The sequence below is a fragment of the Heteronotia binoei genome, chromosome 21 (assembly GCF_032191835.1).
Source record: "Heteronotia binoei isolate CCM8104 ecotype False Entrance Well chromosome 21, APGP_CSIRO_Hbin_v1, whole genome shotgun sequence".
In the NCBI taxonomy this organism is placed as follows: Eukaryota; Metazoa; Chordata; class Lepidosauria; order Squamata; family Gekkonidae; genus Heteronotia; species Heteronotia binoei.
The window spans coordinates 8751507-8770011 of record NC_083243.1 but is presented as its reverse complement, the minus strand read 5'-3'; the positions used below and the strand labels follow the sequence as shown (position 1 = coordinate 8770011).

General features: G+C 47.4%; 1 protein-coding gene across 1 annotated transcript in view; it reads left to right on the top strand.

Annotated features, from left to right (window-relative positions):
* The first annotated feature begins 17510 nt into the window (after positions 1–17510).
* Positions 17511–18505, top strand: part of LOC132588730 (thioredoxin domain-containing protein 16-like) — a 91310-nt gene continuing 90315 nt past the window's right edge. Inside the window, 1 exon segment of the mRNA XM_060261118.1 lies at positions 17511–17678. Coding sequence (XP_060117101.1) covers positions 17513–17678 — 166 coding nt within the window. The 5' untranslated portion in view covers positions 17511–17512.

Sequence of the window (18505 nt, the reverse complement as noted above, 5' to 3'; positions counted from 1 at the left end):
GCCGTCCCTTTAAATGTGATGGCCAGAACTCCCTTTGGAGTTCAGTTATGCTTGTCACAGCCTTGATCTTGGCTCCACCCCAATGTCTCCTGGCTCCTTCCCCAAAGTCTCCTGGCTCCACCCCCAAAGTCCCCAGATATTTCTTAAATTGGACTTGGCAACCCTATGCTTTGCAACTCGTCTTGAGCGGTGATCCCTCGAAGCTGAGTTAGTGTGAGCTAGCTCACGGGTTTTTTAGCCCCTGGCTCACACGTTTTTGTCTTTGCTCACCAAAAAAAAACAATGGCCCCAGAGCAAACTCATTTGTGCAGTCGCTCGCAACTTTCATTGTATTCCTTCTTCCTGTGGCAAACTAGAATTAGGTTTAGATGCGAAAAAGCAAATTGGGTGGACAAGAACGTCACTATCCGGTGTCTTTCTCCTCTAGCTGTACTGACACACTCAAAAAGGGACTTTGGTTGCTTAGCCCATTACAGATATTGAACCCATCTCCCATGGTCGTTGACAGACAATCCCACATTTTGACATACTGCTGTTTTCTTGCTATCGCATGCTCCTGCTACTCAGATCAAAGGGTTGCTCGATTTGTTAGTTTTACTATTCTGCCGTTGTACCATTTCACATTCTAAACCACTGCGTACCAGATAATTTGACTTCACTGTCTTTGGTTCTTAAATCTGTACCATGTTGCATTCTGGGCCACTGCCTACCAGCTCTGTGTGGCTCTGCTCAGCTATGCATGGCTTTGCTCACTGTGCCGGATTCCTCGTCTGAGGAAGTGTACTAGAGCACACGAAAGCTGACGCTCTAAATAAAACTCGGTTGGTCTTAAAGGTGCCACTTGACTCCTGCTTTGTTTAACTGCTTCAGACCAACACGGCTGCCCGCTTGGTTCTTTCTTTGCAGCTTGTCTTGAAGCTGAGTTAGTGTGAGCTAGCTCACAGGGTTTTTTCAGCTCACACATCTTTGTCTCAGCTCACAAAGAATGGCCTCAGAGCAAACTAATTTAGGCAGTCGCTCACAACTTTAATGCTAGTAGCCCACAAAGTTGAATTTCTGCTCACAAGACTCCGCAGCTTAGAAGGGAACATTGCTCTTGAGGTATTCTGCTTGGTGGCAGTAGCAGTCTACCCTCTATCTGCCATTGGGCTGGGAACTTGAGGATCCGGTCCTAAGCATGTGTCTTCATTGAGTACATAAGAACATCAGAGAAGCCATGTTGGATCAGGCCAATGGCCCATCCAGTCCAACACTCCGTGTCACATAAGAACATAAGAGAAGCCATGTTGGATCAGGCCAATGGCCCATCCAGTCCAACGCTCTGTGTCACATAAGAACATAAGAGAAGCCCTGTTGGATCAGGCCAATGGCCCATCCAGTCCAACGCTCTGTGTCACATAAGAACATAAGAGAAGCCCTGTTGGATCAGGCCAATGGCCCATCCAGTCCAACGCTCTGTGTCACATAAGAACATAAGAGAAGCCCTGTTGGATCAGGCCAATGGCCCATCCAGTCCAACGCTCTGTGTCACAGAAGAACATAAGAGAAGTCCTGTTGGATCAGGCCAATGGCCCCTCCAGTCCAACACTCTGTGTCACATAAGAACATAAGAGAAGCCCTGTTGGATCAGGCCAATGGCCCATCCAGTCCAACACTCTGTGTCACAGAAGAACATAAGAGAAGCCATGTTGGATCAGGCCACTGGCCCATCCAGTCCAACACTCTGTGTCACAGAAGAACATAAGAGAAGCCATGTTGGATCAGGCCACTGGCCCATCCAGTCCAACACTCTGTGTCACATAAGAACAGAAGAGAAGCCATGTTGGATCAGGCCAATGGCCCATCCAGTCCAACACTAGGTGTCACATAAGAACATAAGAGAAGCCATGTTGGATCAGGCCAATGGCCCATCCAGTCCAACACTCCATGTCACACAGTGGCCAAAAAACCCCAAGTGCCATCAGCAGGTCCACTAGTGGAGCTAGAAGCCCTCCCACTATGCCCCCACCCAAGCACGCAGAATACAGAGAATCACTGCCCCAGACAGAGAGTTCCATCAATATGTTATGGCTAATAGCTACTGATGGACCTCTGCTCCATTTGCTTATGCAGTCCCCTCTTGAAGCCGTCTATGCTTGTAGCCACTACCGCCTCCTGTGACGGTGAATTCCATGTGTTAATCACCCTTTGGGTGAAGAAGTATTTCCTTTTATCTGTTCTAACCCAGCTGCTTAGCAATTTCATTGAATGTACACAAGTTTTCATCTTGTGATAAAGGGAGAAAAGTAGTTCTTTCTCTACCTTCTCTATCCCATGCATAATCTTGTAAACCTTTATCATGTCACCCCTCAGTCGACGTTTCTCTAAGCTAAAGAGTCATAAGAACATAAGAGAAGTCATGTTGGATCAGGCCATGGCCCATTCAGTCCAACACTCTGTGTCACACAGTGGCCAAAAAAACTCCCCAAGGAAACTCAGGAGGTTCACAAGTGGGTCTAGAAGCCCTTCCACTTTGCCCCCCAAACACCAAGAATACAGATCATCACTCCCCCAGACAGTTCCAATAATATACTGTGGCTAATAGCCACTGATGGACCTCTGCTCCATATTTTTATCCAATCCCCTCTTGAACCTGTCTATGCTTGTAGCCGCCACCAACCCCTAAGGCAGTAAATTCCATGTGTTTATCACCCTTTGGGTGAAGAAGTACGGTACTTCCTTTTATCCGTTCTAACCTGACTGCTCAGCAACTTCATTGAATGCCCACGAGTTCTTGTATTGCGAGAAAGGGAGAAAAGTACTTCTTTCTTTATTTTCTCCATCCCATGCATAATCTTGTAAACCTCTATCATGTCACGTTGCAGTTGACGTTTCTCCAAGCTAAAGAGCCCCAAGTGTTTTAACCTTTCTTCATAGGGAAGGTGTTCCAAACCATTAATCATTCTAGTTGCCCTTTTTCCAATGCTATAATATCCTTTTTGAGGTGCGGTGACCAGAATTGTACACAGTATTCCAAATGAGACCGCACCATTGATTTATACAGGGGCATTATGATACTTGGCAAATAGATGGGGAAGACATGGAAGTAGTGACAGATTTCATATTTCTGGGATCCAAGATCACTGCAGATGGTGACTGTAGCCATTAAATTAAAAGACGTTTGCTCCTTGGGAGGACAGCTACGGCGAACCTGGGCAGTATAATAACAAGTAGAGACATCACCCTGCCAACAAAAGTCTGTATAGTCAAAGCGATGGTATTCCCAGTAGTAATGTATGGCTGTGAGAGCTGGACCATAAGGAAGGCTGAGCACAAAAGAATAGATGCTTTTGAGATGTGGTGCTGGAGAAGACTCTTGAGAGTCTCTTGGACTGCAAGAAGATCAAATCAATCAGACCTAAGGGAAATCAACCCAGACTGTTCCCTGGAAGGTCAGATGCTGAAGCTCCAATACTTTGGCCACCCAATGAGAAGGGAGCACTCACTGGAGAAGATCCTGATGCTGGGAAAGACAGAAGGCAAAAGAAGAAGGGGACGGCAAAAGAGGAGATGGCTGGACAGTGTTACTGATGTAACAAACACGAATTTGAGTAGACTTCGGAGGATGGTGGAAGACAGGAGGGCCTGGCATGACTTTGTCCATGGATTCGCAAAGAGTTGGACTCAACTCTGCGACTGAACAACAATTATGATACTAATTTGTTTTCAGTTCCTTCCTAATAATTCCCAGCATGGCGTTGGCCTTTTTTATTGCAATTGCACATTGTCTTGACATTTTCAGTGAGTTATCTACCACGACCCCAAGATCTCTCTCTTGGTCAGTCTCTACCAGTTCACACCCCATCAACTTGTATTTGTAGCTGGGATTCTTGGCCCCAATGTGCATTACTTTGCACTTGGCCACATTGAACCTCATCTGCCACGTTGACACCCACTTACCCAGCCTCAATAGATCCCTTTGGAATGCCTCACAATCCTCTCTGGTTCTCACCACCCTGAACAATTTAGTGTCATCTGCAAACTTGGCCACTTCACTTCTTACTACCAACTCCAAATCATTAATGAACAAGTTAAAGAGCATGGGACCCAGTACTGAGCTCTGTGGCACCTTACTGCTTACCGTCCTCCACTGCGAAGACTGCCCATTTATACTCACTCTCTGCGTCCTATTAATTAGCCAGTGTTTCATCCACAAGAGGACCTGTGCTTTTACTCCATGACTCTTGAAGAAGAAGAAGATATTGGATTTATATCCCGCCCTCCACTCCAAAGAGTCTCAGAGCGGCTCACAATCTCCTTTATCTTCCTCCCCCACAACAGACACCCTATGAGGTGGGTGGGGCTGGAGAGGGCTCTCACAGCAGCTGCCCTTTCAAGAACAACCTGTGCCAGAGCTATGGCTGACCCAAGGCCATTCCAGCAAGTGCAAGTGGAGGAGTGGGGAATCAAACCCGGTTCTCCCAGATAAGAGTCCGCACACTTAACCGCTACACCAAACTGGCTCTCTCTTGAGCTTACTAAGGATCCTTTGATGAGGAACTTTATCAAAAGCTTTCTGGAAGTCAAGGTAAGCAACATCTATCGGGTCCCCTTTGTCCACATGTTTGTTCACCCCCTCAAAGAACTGTAACAGGTTAGTGTGGCAAGATCTTCCCTCACAGAACCCATGCTGAGTCTTCCTCAATAACTCGTGTTCATCAATGTGCCTACTCATTCTGTCCTTGATAATGGTTTCTACCAACTTTCCCGGTATTGAAGTCAGACTGACTGGCCTGTAATTTCCCAGATCTCCTCAAGTCCGAAGGGTTTTAACCTTTCTTCATGGGGAAAGTGTTCTAGCCCTTTTAATCATTCTAGTTTTTGAAAAGTACCTTACTTTTCTAAGGTAACAGTCCACCAAACCCATAGGCAAAAGCCACGCTCGTGAATACAGTGACTGTTTGCTAAGGAATTGGCTGTATTATCTACAGATAAGCTTTCTATGACCCGTTCTTTTTTCCTTCTGGCAAGGAAGCTGCAGGTGAGGTCAGACGCCTTGGAATTCCCTGATGGGAAACAGAAGCATATCTGCTCAACTTAAAAAAAAAAAAAGAAGGCTATATTTACTCTGCAACATCATTAGTTGTAATTAAAAAAAACAAACCTGAGAGCAATGTTTATTGATCTAAGACATTTTTTATTGCTCTGTTCTGTCAAAAAGACCATGCCAAGGTGGCTGGCGGTCAAATCACATCGCAACGGTAAGAATAGAAGACAATAAAATAGAGCAAAGGAGAACCGGGCGCAGCAGCCGATCGATAGAACTTGGCAGTCTCAACCCAGCTGGTGCCTGGAACAACCACATAAGGTATTTATAGGACCCCCCACAATGGAGGACGAGGAGATTAGATTTGTACCCCACCCTTCACTTCCTGAAGGCGTCTCAGAGCGGCTTACAATCTCCTTTCCCTCCCCACAACAGACACCCTGTGAGCAATACTCCCTCTAAGCCAGGGGCGTCAAACATGTCGTTTGGGGGCCGAATCGGGGCCCCCGGAGGGCTCCTATTTATTTATGATTAAATAGTGGTGGCTCAGGGCGGCTTACAACAGGTAGATCAAACATAAAATTTTAAGTTAGGTATTTAAGATATTAAAACATTCAGGGCGGCTTACAACAGGTAGATCAAACATAAAATTTTAAGTTAGGTATTTAAGATATTAAAACATTCAAAACATTTAAAACATTAAGCATTGCGGCAGTATGCATAGCAAGAATCTGATAGAGCTACATTTAATTTCCTATGTCAGTTAGGTGTAAGCCAGCCGGAAGAGGGTTGTCTTAAAGGCCCTGCGGAACTGAGTAGGCCCCGGAGCCACTGGCTGTTGTCTGCTCCCTATATCTTGCTTCCTTCTGCATCACAGCTTGCTTTGCAAGGCATGCTCAATTGCACAGGAGCTATAGAACAAAGCCTCTATTTTCTCCATTGGCTGAGGCTCCTCCCTTGGGAAAGAAGCTTGCTTTGCCAGGCTCTCTCAATCGCACAGCAGAGCTACTGAACCAAGCCTCTCTTCCTTCTATTGTCTGAGGCTCCTCCCCCTCCTGGTCCCCTGGGGAAGGAAGGAAAGAGCCAGAGCTTCCTTTGCCCAGTTCCTTGTATCCCATGGGAGAGATACAAAGAAAGCACCTTTAAGACCAACGAGTGCTAATGTTTTAAGCATGTTTTACGTTTTTAAGATATATATATTTGAGTTTGTGTGTTTTCTTCATAAAATTTATATCTCTGCTACCTGATCTTAACTAGGTACACATATGGTCCAGTCCAACAAAGTCTCATTTATGTCAGGTCCGGCCCTCATAACAAATGAGTTCGACACCCCTGCTCTAAGCTGTGTGCGTCTTGTGAGCAAAAATTCTACTTTGTGAGCTCCTGGCATTAAAGTCGTGAGCGACTGCATAAAATCGGTTTGCTCTGGGGCTGTTTTTCCTGAGCGAAGGTAAAAATGTGTGAGCCGGAGGCTGAAAAACAGACAACTAGGGGCAATCCCAGAGGGTTTTCAAGGCAAAAGCTGCACAGTTGGATTGCCACTGCCTGCCTTTGTGTAGCGACCCTGGACTTCCATGGTGGTCTCCCCCCCCAAGTATGGAGCAGAGCTGATTCTGCTTAGCTTCTAGGATAGGAGTCTCTATGCAGCTTACTGGATATACTTGCAATATTCATTTATTTAATGGCTGCGGCAGGAGGTGGAGCCAGCCCCAAAACGGCCGCCGCAGATTGCCGTCAATCATACATTGAAGATCCTTGTGCTGCGGTACTTCCCACCCAAAAGCTAGTGACCCTAGAGAACAATCTCCAAGGGCAGCTCCACGGAAGTTACATTACAGATGTCTAATCTTGATGTTACCAAGAAATTTATGCCAGTGGCTGGGTCATAAGAACATAAGAGAAGCCATGTTGGATCAGGCCAATGGCCCATCCAGTTCAACACTCTGTGTCACATAAGAGAAGCCATGTTGGATCAGGCCAGTGGCCCCTCCAGTCCAACACTCTGTGTCACATAAGAGAAGCCATGTTGGATCAGGCCAGTGGCCCATCCAGTCCAACACTCTGTGTCACATAAGAACATAAAAGAAGCCATGTTGGGTCAGGCCAGTGGCCCATCCAGTCCAACACTCTGTGTCAAATAAGAACATAAGAAAAGCCATGTTGGATCAGGCCAATGGCCCATCCAGTCCAACACTCTGTGTCACATAAGAACATAAGAGAAGCCATGTTGGATCAGGCCAGTGGCCCCTCCAGTCCAACACTCTGTGTCACATAAGAACATAAGAAAAGCCATGTTGGATCAGGCCAATGGCCCATCCAGTCCAACACTCTGTGTCACATAAGAACATAAGAGAAGCCATGTTGGGTCAGGCCAATGGCCCATCCAGTCCAACACAAGGACCATAAATGTTAATTTTAAGTGGAATGTTGATTTAAACAATGGTTTTATGATGTAGTATTTATTGAATCATATGATTTTATTGTATTATATTGAATTAATATGTTGTGAGCCGCCCTGAGCCTGCTTCGACGGGGAGGGCAGGATATAAATAAAAAGTATTATTATTATTAACACTGTGTCACACAGTGGCCCAAACGCCCCCCCCCCCATGCTATCAGGAGGTTCACAAGTGGGGCTAGAAACCCTTCCACTTTGCCCCGCCCCCAAGCACCAAGAATACAGAGCACCACTGCGCCAGACAGTTCCAACAATATCCTGTGGCTAATAGCCACTGATGGACCTCTGCTCCATATGTCTATCCAATCCCCTCTTGAAGCTGGCTGTGCTTGTAGCCGCCACCACCTTCCACGTGTTAATCACCCTTTGGGTGAAGAAGGACTTCCTTTTATCCGTTCTAACCTGACTGCTCCGCAATTTAATTGAATACCCAGAAGTGCTTGTATTGTGAGAAAGGGAGAAAAGGACTTCTTTCTCTCCTTTCTCCATCCCATGCATAGTCTTGTAATCAGCTTCACAGAGAGTAGTATGTTTTAGTGTTGCAGTGGACCGGATTCTTTTCCTTCTAAGTAAGGAAGGTGAGTGAAAGAGTCCTTCCAAGATCAGGAGTCATCCCAGTATTTTGGATGCACCACTTACTTGACTGTTGACTTCATTGAAAAGGTCAATGCTTATTGTCCTGTTGTTTGTCATGCAAATTTACTCAGTGTATCAGGATATAATCCCCTTATCTCCTTTCTCCATTCCCTCCACACCCCCTGGCAGACCTCCCTTTGTCCACATCCCTTCTTGGCTGGAGCAGGATGGAATAAAACCCATGACACTGTTCCCCACCCCCCTGCGGATTCCCAACCTGTTTGAACCTGGGAGCCGCTTTGGAATTCTGAAGTAACATGGTGAGCACAGCCACAAAATGGCTGCCACAGTTTACCTTAAGAACATAAGAGAATCCACGTTGGATCAGGCCAATGGCCCCTCCAGTCCAACACTCTGTGTCACTTAAGAAAACAAGAGAAGCCATGTTGGATCAGGACAGTGGCCCATCCAGTCCAACATTCTGTGTCACTTAAGAACATAAGAGAAGCCATGTTGGATCAGGCCAATGGCCCATTCAGTTCAACACTCTGTGTCACATAAGAACATAAGAGAAGCCATGTTGGATCAGGCCAATGGCCCATTCAGTCCAACACTCTGTCACACAGTGGCCAAAAAAACCCATCTGGAGGTCCACCAGTGGGGCCAGGACACTAGAAGCCCTCCCAGTGTTGCCCCTCCCAAGCACCCAGAATACAGAGCATCACTGCCCCAGACAGAGAGTTCCAACAATACACTGTGGCCAATAGTCACTGATGGACCTCTGCTCCATATTTTTATCCAATCTCCTTTTAAAGCTGGCTATACTTGTGGCCGCCACCACCTCCTGTGGCAGTGAATTCCACGTGTTAATCACCCTTTGGGCGAAGAAGGACTTCCTTTTATCCGTTCTAACCCGACTGCTCAGCAATTTCATCGAATGCCCACGAGTTCTTGTATTGTGAGAAAGGGAGAAAAGGACTTCTTTCTCAACCTTCTCCATCCCATGCATAATCTTGTCAACCTCTATCATGTCACCCCGCAGTCGACGTTTCTCTATCATATCACCCTGCAGTCTTGCGCCAAGAAGCCTCATGCTGAGCTGTAGCCGATGTGAAATTGCTGTTGGAGACTCTCTGCGTTCCCTTTTTTAAAAATTATGTAAAGAATCCATATAATTGAGTCAATATTGGTCCCAGGTCTGATGAAGACTGGAAAGAAACAAGTACTTAATGGGTTGACTTGTCACCACACTACTTTGGGACTTGAATGTACATGTTTTGGACATTTGGACTGGTTTCTATATATTTCTTAGTAAATTGGTCACTAGTTTTATTTTTTTGTTGTGTAATCCCCAGGTGGGGGCAGGTTTGGAGGCCCTCCCCCCGCTTCAGGGTCATCAAAAAACGAGGGGAGGGAAATGTCTGCTAGGCACTTCATTATTCCCTATGGAGTGGCCAACGGTAGCTCTCCAGATTTTTTTTGCCTACAACTCCCATCAGCTCCAGCCATTAGCCATGCTGGCTGGGGCTGATGGGAGTTGTAGGCAAAAAAACATCTGGAGAGCTACCGTTGGCCTCCCCTGCCATAGGGTATAATGGAGAATTGATCCACGGGTATCTGGGGCTCGGGGGGGTGGGGGCTGTTTTTTGAGATAGAGGTACCAAATTTGCAGCATAGCATCCATTGCCTCTCCTCAAAACACCCTTCAAGTTTTAAAAGAATTGGACCAGGGGAGGTCCAATTATATGAACCCCCAAAGAAGGTCCCCCTATCCTTCATTATTTCTAATGGTGGGAAGGCATTTAAAAGGTGTGCTGTCCCTTTAAATGTGATGGCCAGAACTCCCTTTGGAGTTCAGTTGTGCTTGTCAGAGCCTTGCTTCTGGCTCCACCCCCAAAGTCCCCAGATATTTCTTGAATTGGACTTCGCAACCCTACACATTTGATACTCAGTTCCTTATTCCTAGTTCCTTCTTTGCAAACCCAGCCACAAAGACGTCCCCTGTGCCCGAGGATCTATAAATATCTTCAATATCTATAGCCCGATTGTGCACGTAAAGAACTGCTCACGACCTGAGTTCGATCCCTTGGTTAAAACAATTTTTATTGGTAACATATGGTAATAAATCTATTTCTTACATCTTTAATAACTTCTTTTATCTACCCCATATATTACTTTCTACCCACCCCTCCCCCCGTTACTTGACCCCCGCCGATGTTATTTGCTTAAAATGCTAATATTTAAAGGTACCCTTAACTATTAAAACAAAAATTTATATTCTTCTTTCTAAAACTTAATCATTATCAAAAATTGTCCAATGTCCTTTTATTTTCCTCTCTTTTTCTACATATCTTCTAAACTTTTAAAACTGAAGAAATAAGAAAAAGAGCAAACAGAAATGGAAAAAGTTCTGCTTGGAGACAATGAAAAATTAATTTCAAAAATATATAAATTACTTTTAAAATGGTCTACCGAGGATGAAGTAGTGAAATCTCAAATGATTAAGTGGGCAATTAATGTAAATAAAGAAATACAGATGGAAACCTGGGAATACTTGTGGAAGAATTCTATGAAGCTTTAGACGTGTCATAGTATTAAAGAGAACTGTTTTAAAATGATGTATAGATGGTATATGACTCCTAAAAAATTGGCAGAGATGAACAATAAGATGCCAGACAGATGTTGGAAATGTAAAAAACATGAAGGTTCTTTCTACCATATGTGGTGGACTTGTGAAAGAGCAAAAAAGTATTGGCAGATGATTCAGCAAGAAATTTCTAAGATCTTGGGATATGAATTTAACAAAGTTGCAGAGACGTTTCTGTTGGGATTATAAATGGAAAAATTTCCAAAAGAAGATAGAACTGTAATTTGGTACTTGCTTTCAGCTGCTAGGACATTATATACGCAGTTGTGGAAGCAAGAAAAATACCAGAGAAATGGGATTGGATTATAAAAGTTATGACATGGAGTGAAATGGACAAATTAACAAGAATATTAAGAGACTATGATTTAGAAGTTTTTAAGACGGAGTGGAAAAAGTTTAGAAGATATGTACGACCTGAGTTCGATCCCAGCGGAAGCCGGTTCAGGTAGTTGGCTCCAGGTTGACTCAGCCTTCCATCCTTCCAAGGTCGGTCAAAGGAGTCTCCAGCTTGCTGGGGGGGAAAGTGTAGAGGACTGGGGAAGGCAATGGCAAACCACCCCGTAAAAAGCCTGCCATGAAAATGTTGTGAAAGCAACTTCACCCCAGAGTCGTAAAACGACTGGTGCTTGCACAGTGGACTACCTTTACCTTTTTAATAGCCACTGATGGACCTCTGCTTCATATGCTTATCCAATCCCCTCTTGAACTCTCTCTGACTGCGCACTGGTCAGGTGTTGACTGCCTGTTATATGACCACAATCAAATGTTGCCTAATAGTCTAGGAAGCCAAAAATGTTATGTAGTTGATAACGTCTCTTTTTCATTTTTATGACAGTGTCATTTATTGACTAGAGGGGTGGGCTTGTGCCACCCCACCCCACCCCCAGCTGTACCCTTTGAAGGGAAAGACCTTGCAGTATAGCAGAGCACCCTTTGATTAAAATGTGGAATTCACTGCCACAGGAGGTGGTGGCGGCTACAAGCATAGCCAGCTTCAAGAGGGGATTGGATAAAAATATGGAGCAGAGGTCCATCAGTGGCTATTAGTCACAGTGTGTGTGTGTATTTTGGCCACTGTGTGATACAGAGTGTTGGACTGGATGGGCCATTGGCCTGATCCAACATGGCTTCTCTTATGTGACACAGAGTGTTGGACTGGAGGGGCCACTGGCATGATCCAACATGGCTTCTCTTATGTTCTTATGTGACACAGAGTGTTGGACTGGATGGGCCATTGGCCTGATCCAACATGGCTTCTCTTATGTTCTTATGTGACACAGAATGTTGGACTGGATGGGCCACTGGCCTGATCCAACATGGCTTCTCTTATGTTCTTATGTGACACAGAGTGTTGGACTGGATGGGCCATTGGCCTGATCCAACATGGCTTCTCTTACGTTCTTATGTGACACAGAGTGTTGGACTGGATGGGCCATTAGCCTGATCCAACATGGCTTCTCTTATGTTCTTATGTGACACAGAGTGTTGGACTGGATGGGCCATTGGCCTGATCCAACATGGCTTCTCTTATGTGACACAGAGTGTTGGACTGGAGGAGCCATTGGCCTGATCCAACATGGCTTCTCTTATGTTCTTATGTGACACAGAGTGTTGGACTGGATGGGCCATTAGCCTGATCCAACATGGCTTCTCTTATGTTCTTATGTGACACAGAGTGTTGGACTGGATGGGCCATTGGCCTGATCCAACATGGCTTCTCTTATGTTCTTATGTGACACAGAGTGTTGGACTGGATGGGCCATTGGCCTGATCCAACATGGCTTCTCTTATGTTCTTATGTGACACAGAGTGTTGGACTGGAGGGGCCATTGGCCTGATCCAACATGGCTTCTCTTATGTTCTTATGTGACACAGAGTGTTGGACTGGATGGGCCATTAGCCTGATCCAACATGGCTTCTCTTCTGTTCTTATGTTATGTTCTTTGCTGGCCAAACAGCAGACGTTTCCAAATGGACTGTGCTCTTTAATTGCTGCTATTTCACTGTTGCTTTATTGATGTTTGCCTTCCATTTAAAAACTGCTGACCGAGCCGCACTTCATTTCTCTGCATGTATAGAAACCTTATTTTGCTTTGATGCAAGCAGCTCTACCTCATAGCACTCAGTGTTATTTATTTTTTTTAATCTCTTAGCATCACCGGTGTGGTACTTTATTTTTGAAATCCCCTGTATTTCATTGAAAGGGAAACGACGCTGAAACCCTCTTAAAAATGGGATGCGCAAAACACTTTTGATTACAGATAGATTCATGGAGGGTAAGCCTATCTGCGATTACCAGCCATGTGGACTAGGAGGAAACCTCCACATTTTTGATGGCATGCCAGGGGGTGGGGGAAGGAACCGGCTGGAAGAAATCCAGAAGAGAGCAACCAACAGGGGCAGCACTGGGTAGAGTTGCCAGTTCCAAGGTTGGCGCAGGGGACCCCCTGGTTTGGAGACTCTCCCCCCACTTCAGGGTCATCAGAAAGCGGGGGGAAGCGAAATATCCACTGGGCACTCCATTATTCTCTATGGAGACCGATTCTCATAGAGAATAATGGAGAAATGATCCGTGGGGCTCTTGGGGGGGGGCTTTTTTTTGAGGTAGAGGCACCAAATTTACAGCATAGCATCCAGTGCCTCTCCTCAAAACAACTCCGAAGTTTCAAAACGATTGGACGAAGGGGGTCCAATTCTGTGAGCCCCAAAAGAAGGTGTCCCCATCCTTCATTATTTCCCACGGAGGGAAGGCATTTAAAAGACGTGCGGTCCCTTTAAATGTGATGGCCAGAACTCCCTTTGGAGATCGATTATGCTTGCCGCAACCTTGTCCCTGGCCCCACCCCCCAAGTCTCCTGGCCCCACCCCCAAAGCCCCCCCCCCCCCGATATTTCTCGCATTGGACTCGGCAACCCTAGCGCAGGGGTTTTTGACACCCCAGGCCGCCTCCACGCCTATGCTCCCCATAGGGGGTCGGAGCAAGGTTGCGCTGCCTCTATAGTTCACAGAAGGAATTATGGAATTGCTGCGCTTCACTCTGAGGATGTCTCCCCTTGTGGGGAAGGCAGACGGGAGCGAGGCCACGCCGCTTCTTTCTTCTGCCTGGGTCCCCGGGCAGATGAAAGAGGCAGGAAGCTGGGCCTCGAGGAGAGCACACACAGGTGCACAGTCTCGCCACTCTCAGTTTCCCAGGTCTGCGGGCCAGGCAGCCAAGAGCGGTGGAGCAGTCTACAATCTCCTTTCCCTTCCTCCCCCACAACAGACACCCTGTGAGGTGGATGGGGTTGAGAGGCCTATCCCAGCAGCTGCCCTTCCAAGGACAGAGTCTCAGAGCAACCTACAATCTCCTTTCCCTTCCTCCCCCACAACAGACACCCTGTGAGGTGGGTGGGGCTGAGAGGGCTCTCCCAGAAGCTGCCCTTTTAAGGATAGAGTCTCAGAGCGGCCTACAATCTCCTTTCCCTTCCTCCCCCACAACAGACACCCTGTGAGGTGGGTGGGGCTGAGAGGGCTCTCACAGCAGCTGCCCTTCCAAGGACAGAGTCTCAGAGCGGCTCACAATCTCCTCTCCCTTCCTCCCCCACAACAGACACCCTGTGAGGTGGATGGGGCTGAGAGGGCTCTCCCAGCAGCTGCCCTTTCAAGGACAGAGTCTCAGAGCGGCCTATAATCTCCTTTCCCTTCCTCCCCCACAACAGACACCCTGTGAGGTGGGTGGGGCTGGAGAGGGCTCTCACAGCAGCTGCCCTTTCAAGGACAGAGTCTCAGAGCGGCCTATAATCTCCTTTCCCTTCCTCCCCCACAACAGACACCCTGTGAGGTGGGTGGGGCTGGAGAGGGCTCTCACAGCAGCTGCCCTTTCAAGGACAGAGTCTCAGAGCGGCTCACAATCTCCTCTCCCTTCCTGCCCCACAACAGACACCCTGTGAGGTGGGTGGGGCTGAGAGGGCTCTCCCAGCAGCTGCCCTTTCAAGGACAGAGTCTCAGAGCGGCCTATAATCTCCTTTCCCTTCCTCCCCCACAACAGACACCCTGTGAGGTGGGTGGGGCTGGAGAGGGCTCTCACAGCAGCTGCCCTTTCAAGGACAGAGTCTCAGAGCAGCCTGCAATCTCCTTTCCCTTCCTCCCCCACAACAGACACCTTTTGAGGTGGGTGGGGCTGAGAGGGCTCTCACAGCAGCTGCCCTTTCAAGGACAGAGTCTCGGAGCGGCTCACAATCTCCTTTCCCTTCCTCCCCCACAACAGACACCCTGTGCGGTGGGTGGGGCTGAGAGGGCTCTCACAGCAGCTGCCCTTTCAAGGACAGAGTCTCGGAGCGGCTCACAATCTCCTTTCCCTTCCTCCCCCACAACAGACACCCTTTGTGGTGGGTGGGGTTGAGAGGGCTCTCACAGCAGCTGCCCTTTCAAGGACAGAGTCTCGGAGCGGCTCACAATCTCCTTTCCCTTCTTCCCCCACAACAGACACCCTGTGAGGTGGGTGGGGCTGGAGAGGGGTCTCCCAGCAGCTGCCCTTTCAAGGACAGAGTCTCAGAGCGGCCTACAATCTCCTTTCCCTTCCTCCCCCACAACAGACACCCTGTGAGGTGGGTGGGGCTGAGAGGGCTCTCCCAGCAGCTGCCCTTTCAAGGACAGATTCTCAGAGTGGCCTACAATTTCCTATATCTTCTCCCCCCACAACAGACACCCTTTGAGGTGGGTGGGGCTGAGAGGGCTCTCACAGCAGCTGCCCTTTCAAGGACAACTCCTGCGAGAGCTATGGCTGACCCAAGGCCATGCTAGCAGGTGCAAGTGGAGGAATGGGGAATCAAACCCGGTTCTCCCAGATAAGAGTTTGCACACTTAACCACTACACCAAACTGGGACTTTTCCACTTAGTAAAGAGACATATAATCATAGAGTTGGAAGGGACCTTCAGGATCATCTAGTTCAACCGTCTGCAGCAAATTCAGAGGCTTCCCCCCCCCCCTCCCGTGACCCCTGGTTCATGACCAGAAGATGGCAAAAAACCTCAAAGACTCAGACCGCCTTACGATCTCCTATATCTTCTCCCCCCACAACAGACACCCTGTGAGGTGGGTGGGGCTGAGAGAGCTTTCATAGAAACTGTCCTTTCAAGGACAACTCCTGCGATAACTATGGCTAACCCAAGGCCATTCCAGCAGCTGCAAGTGGAGGAGCGGGAAATCAAACGCGGTTTTCCCAGATAAGAGTCCGCGCACTTCACCACGACACCAAAGTGAGTCATCCCTTCCAGTTGGTCTGTTTAATGATCTGCCTCAGTTTGCAGAATCAGCATTGGTGTCAGATGGCCATCTAACCTCTCTTTAAAAACCTTCAAGGAAGGAGAGCCCACCACCTCCCGAGGAGGCCTGTTCCACTGCGGAACTGCTCTGTCAGGAAGTTCTCCCTAATATTTCGTTTAAAAGTCTTTTGATTTAATTTCAACCTATTGGTTTTAGTCTGATCTTCTGGGGCCACAGAAAACTAAGATAACTGAGGGGATGTGAGAGAGGTTTATAAAATTATGCCTGGGACGGAGAGAGAGAGAGACAAAGAGAACTTTTTCTCCTCCCAAAATATTAAAACTCAAGAGCATCCAAGGAAGCGGATGGGCAGTGGGTTCTCCTTTACCCAGAGAGTGATTAAAATGTGGAATTCGCTGCCACAGGGGTGTAGGAATGGCCACAGGAATAAACAACTTTAAAAGGGGATTAGATAGATTCATGGAGGAGAAGTCTATGAGTAGTTACGAGCCATGGGGACTAAAGGGGACGCTCCATATTCAGAGGCACTAATCCTCTGAATCTCAGAGCAAGGAGACAACATGAGGGGAAAGAGGAATGTCTCAGCTCCTATGCCCTGTTGTTGGATCTCGAGAGGAACTGGCTGGCCACTGTGTGAGACAGGAGGCTGGACTAGATGGACCCTCACTGGTCTGATCCAGCAGGGCTCTTCTGACGTTCTTAGGAAGACCTCGGCCTCTCTGCCCTGTTGTTGGCCCTCCAGAGGAACTGGTTGGCCACTGTGTAGACAGGAGGTTGGACTGGATGGACCCACACTGGTCTGATCCAGCAGGGCTCTTCTGATGTTCATATGAAGGCCTTGGCCTCTCTGCTCTGTTGTTGGACCTCCAGAGGAACTGGTTGGCCACTGTGTAGACAGGAGGTTGGACTAGATGGACCACTGGTCTGATCCAGCAGGGCTCTTCTGATGTTCTTATGAAGGCCTTGGACTCTATGCCCTGTTCTTGGCCCTCCAGAGGAACTGGTTGGCCACTGTGTGGGACAGGAGGCTGGACTGGATGGACCCACACTGGTCTGATCCAGCAGGCCTCTTCTGATGTTCTTATGAAGGCCTCGGCCTCTATGCCCTGTTTCAGGCCCTCCAAAGAAACTAGTTGGTCTTTGTGTGAGGCAGGATGCTGGACTAGAGGGACCCTCACTGGTCTGATGCATCAGGGCGCTTCTGATGTTCTTATGAAGGCCTCGGCCTCTCTGCCCTGTTTTAGGCCCTCCAGAGGAACTGGCTGGCCACTCTGGGAGACGGGATGCTGGACTAGATGTATCACTAGCCTGGTCCAGCAGGGCTCTTCTGATGTTCTTACCTTCTTGCATTTGAGTAAACGTGTACGTATCAAGCATATTGATGATGAAAATAATCTTTATTATTCTGAGTTGGTTTTAAGAATAATTGAGCAATATTTGAATGGTAAAGGTGGCTAGCACTAGATCTGGAACCTGAGGTTTCAAAAACACTTGTGTCAAATTCTTTTTAAGAGCCGTCCCTCAGAGTGCCTGAAGTCATGTCGTCCCCACCATCTGAAGGATGGGCTCTCCTTTGCTGTCTTCTGCTCCTGGGCGCATTTCCATCAAGTAATGGAGAAGACACTTTTTCAGAGCTGAAACTCCAGGAGTATTTCAGCGGCTTACCAGCATCAAAAGCATCCTTGGTTTATTTTAGGAGAGAAGGTGAGTATTATCACTTCATACAGATTTTATCACCTTTGGCTCATGGGGGAAGGAAAGGGAAAGGAGGGAGGAAAGGAAGGGAGAAAGGATTGAAGATTGGTTTAGTTGGAGTATGGAAAAACTCATTTGTCAGAAACTGGGAAGGGGCCAAAAGACTACTGAATTCCCCAACAAGGTTGACATCTTTTCTGGCATGTGCCAAGTGTTTTTAAAAAGTGGGTGGGGCCAAGTAGGGCTTTTGCGCAGAAAGTCTTCTGATTGGCTGTTGGAGAATTGATTGACTTTGTAGATTTTTTAAAAAAATGTGGCAACAGCTGCCGCCACAGCATCAGGATCTGCACTGACTGAAGTTAAGCTGTGGCAATCGTGTTGTCGCTGGCTCCGCCTCCTGAAGCAGCCATGTTGCCGTTGCACCCACCATGCCGTATCAGAAATTCCAAATGGGCCTGCAAGCTCAAGTAGGTTACAGTGTTCCCTCTAAGCTGCAGAGTCTTGTGAGCAAAAAATTCTACTTTGTGAGCTACTGGCCTTACAGTTGTGAGCTACTACATCAGTTAGTGTGTTGTGCAGTCCTCCTTCCTGAGCAAAGACAAAAATGTGTGAGCTGGAGGCTAAAAATCTGTGAGCTAGCTCACGCTAACTCAGCTTAGAGGGAACACTGGTTGGAGAGTCCCCTAGGTTTGGAGTTCCCTCACCAGAACAATATTCCATTCACTATAACAGGGCCGGGAGACTTCGCAATTCAAGCTGGACGAGTTAGCAGCAAGATACAGGGTCAGCTGGAACAGGAAGTGTGGTGTAGCAGTTGGAGCCTCAGTCTAGGATCC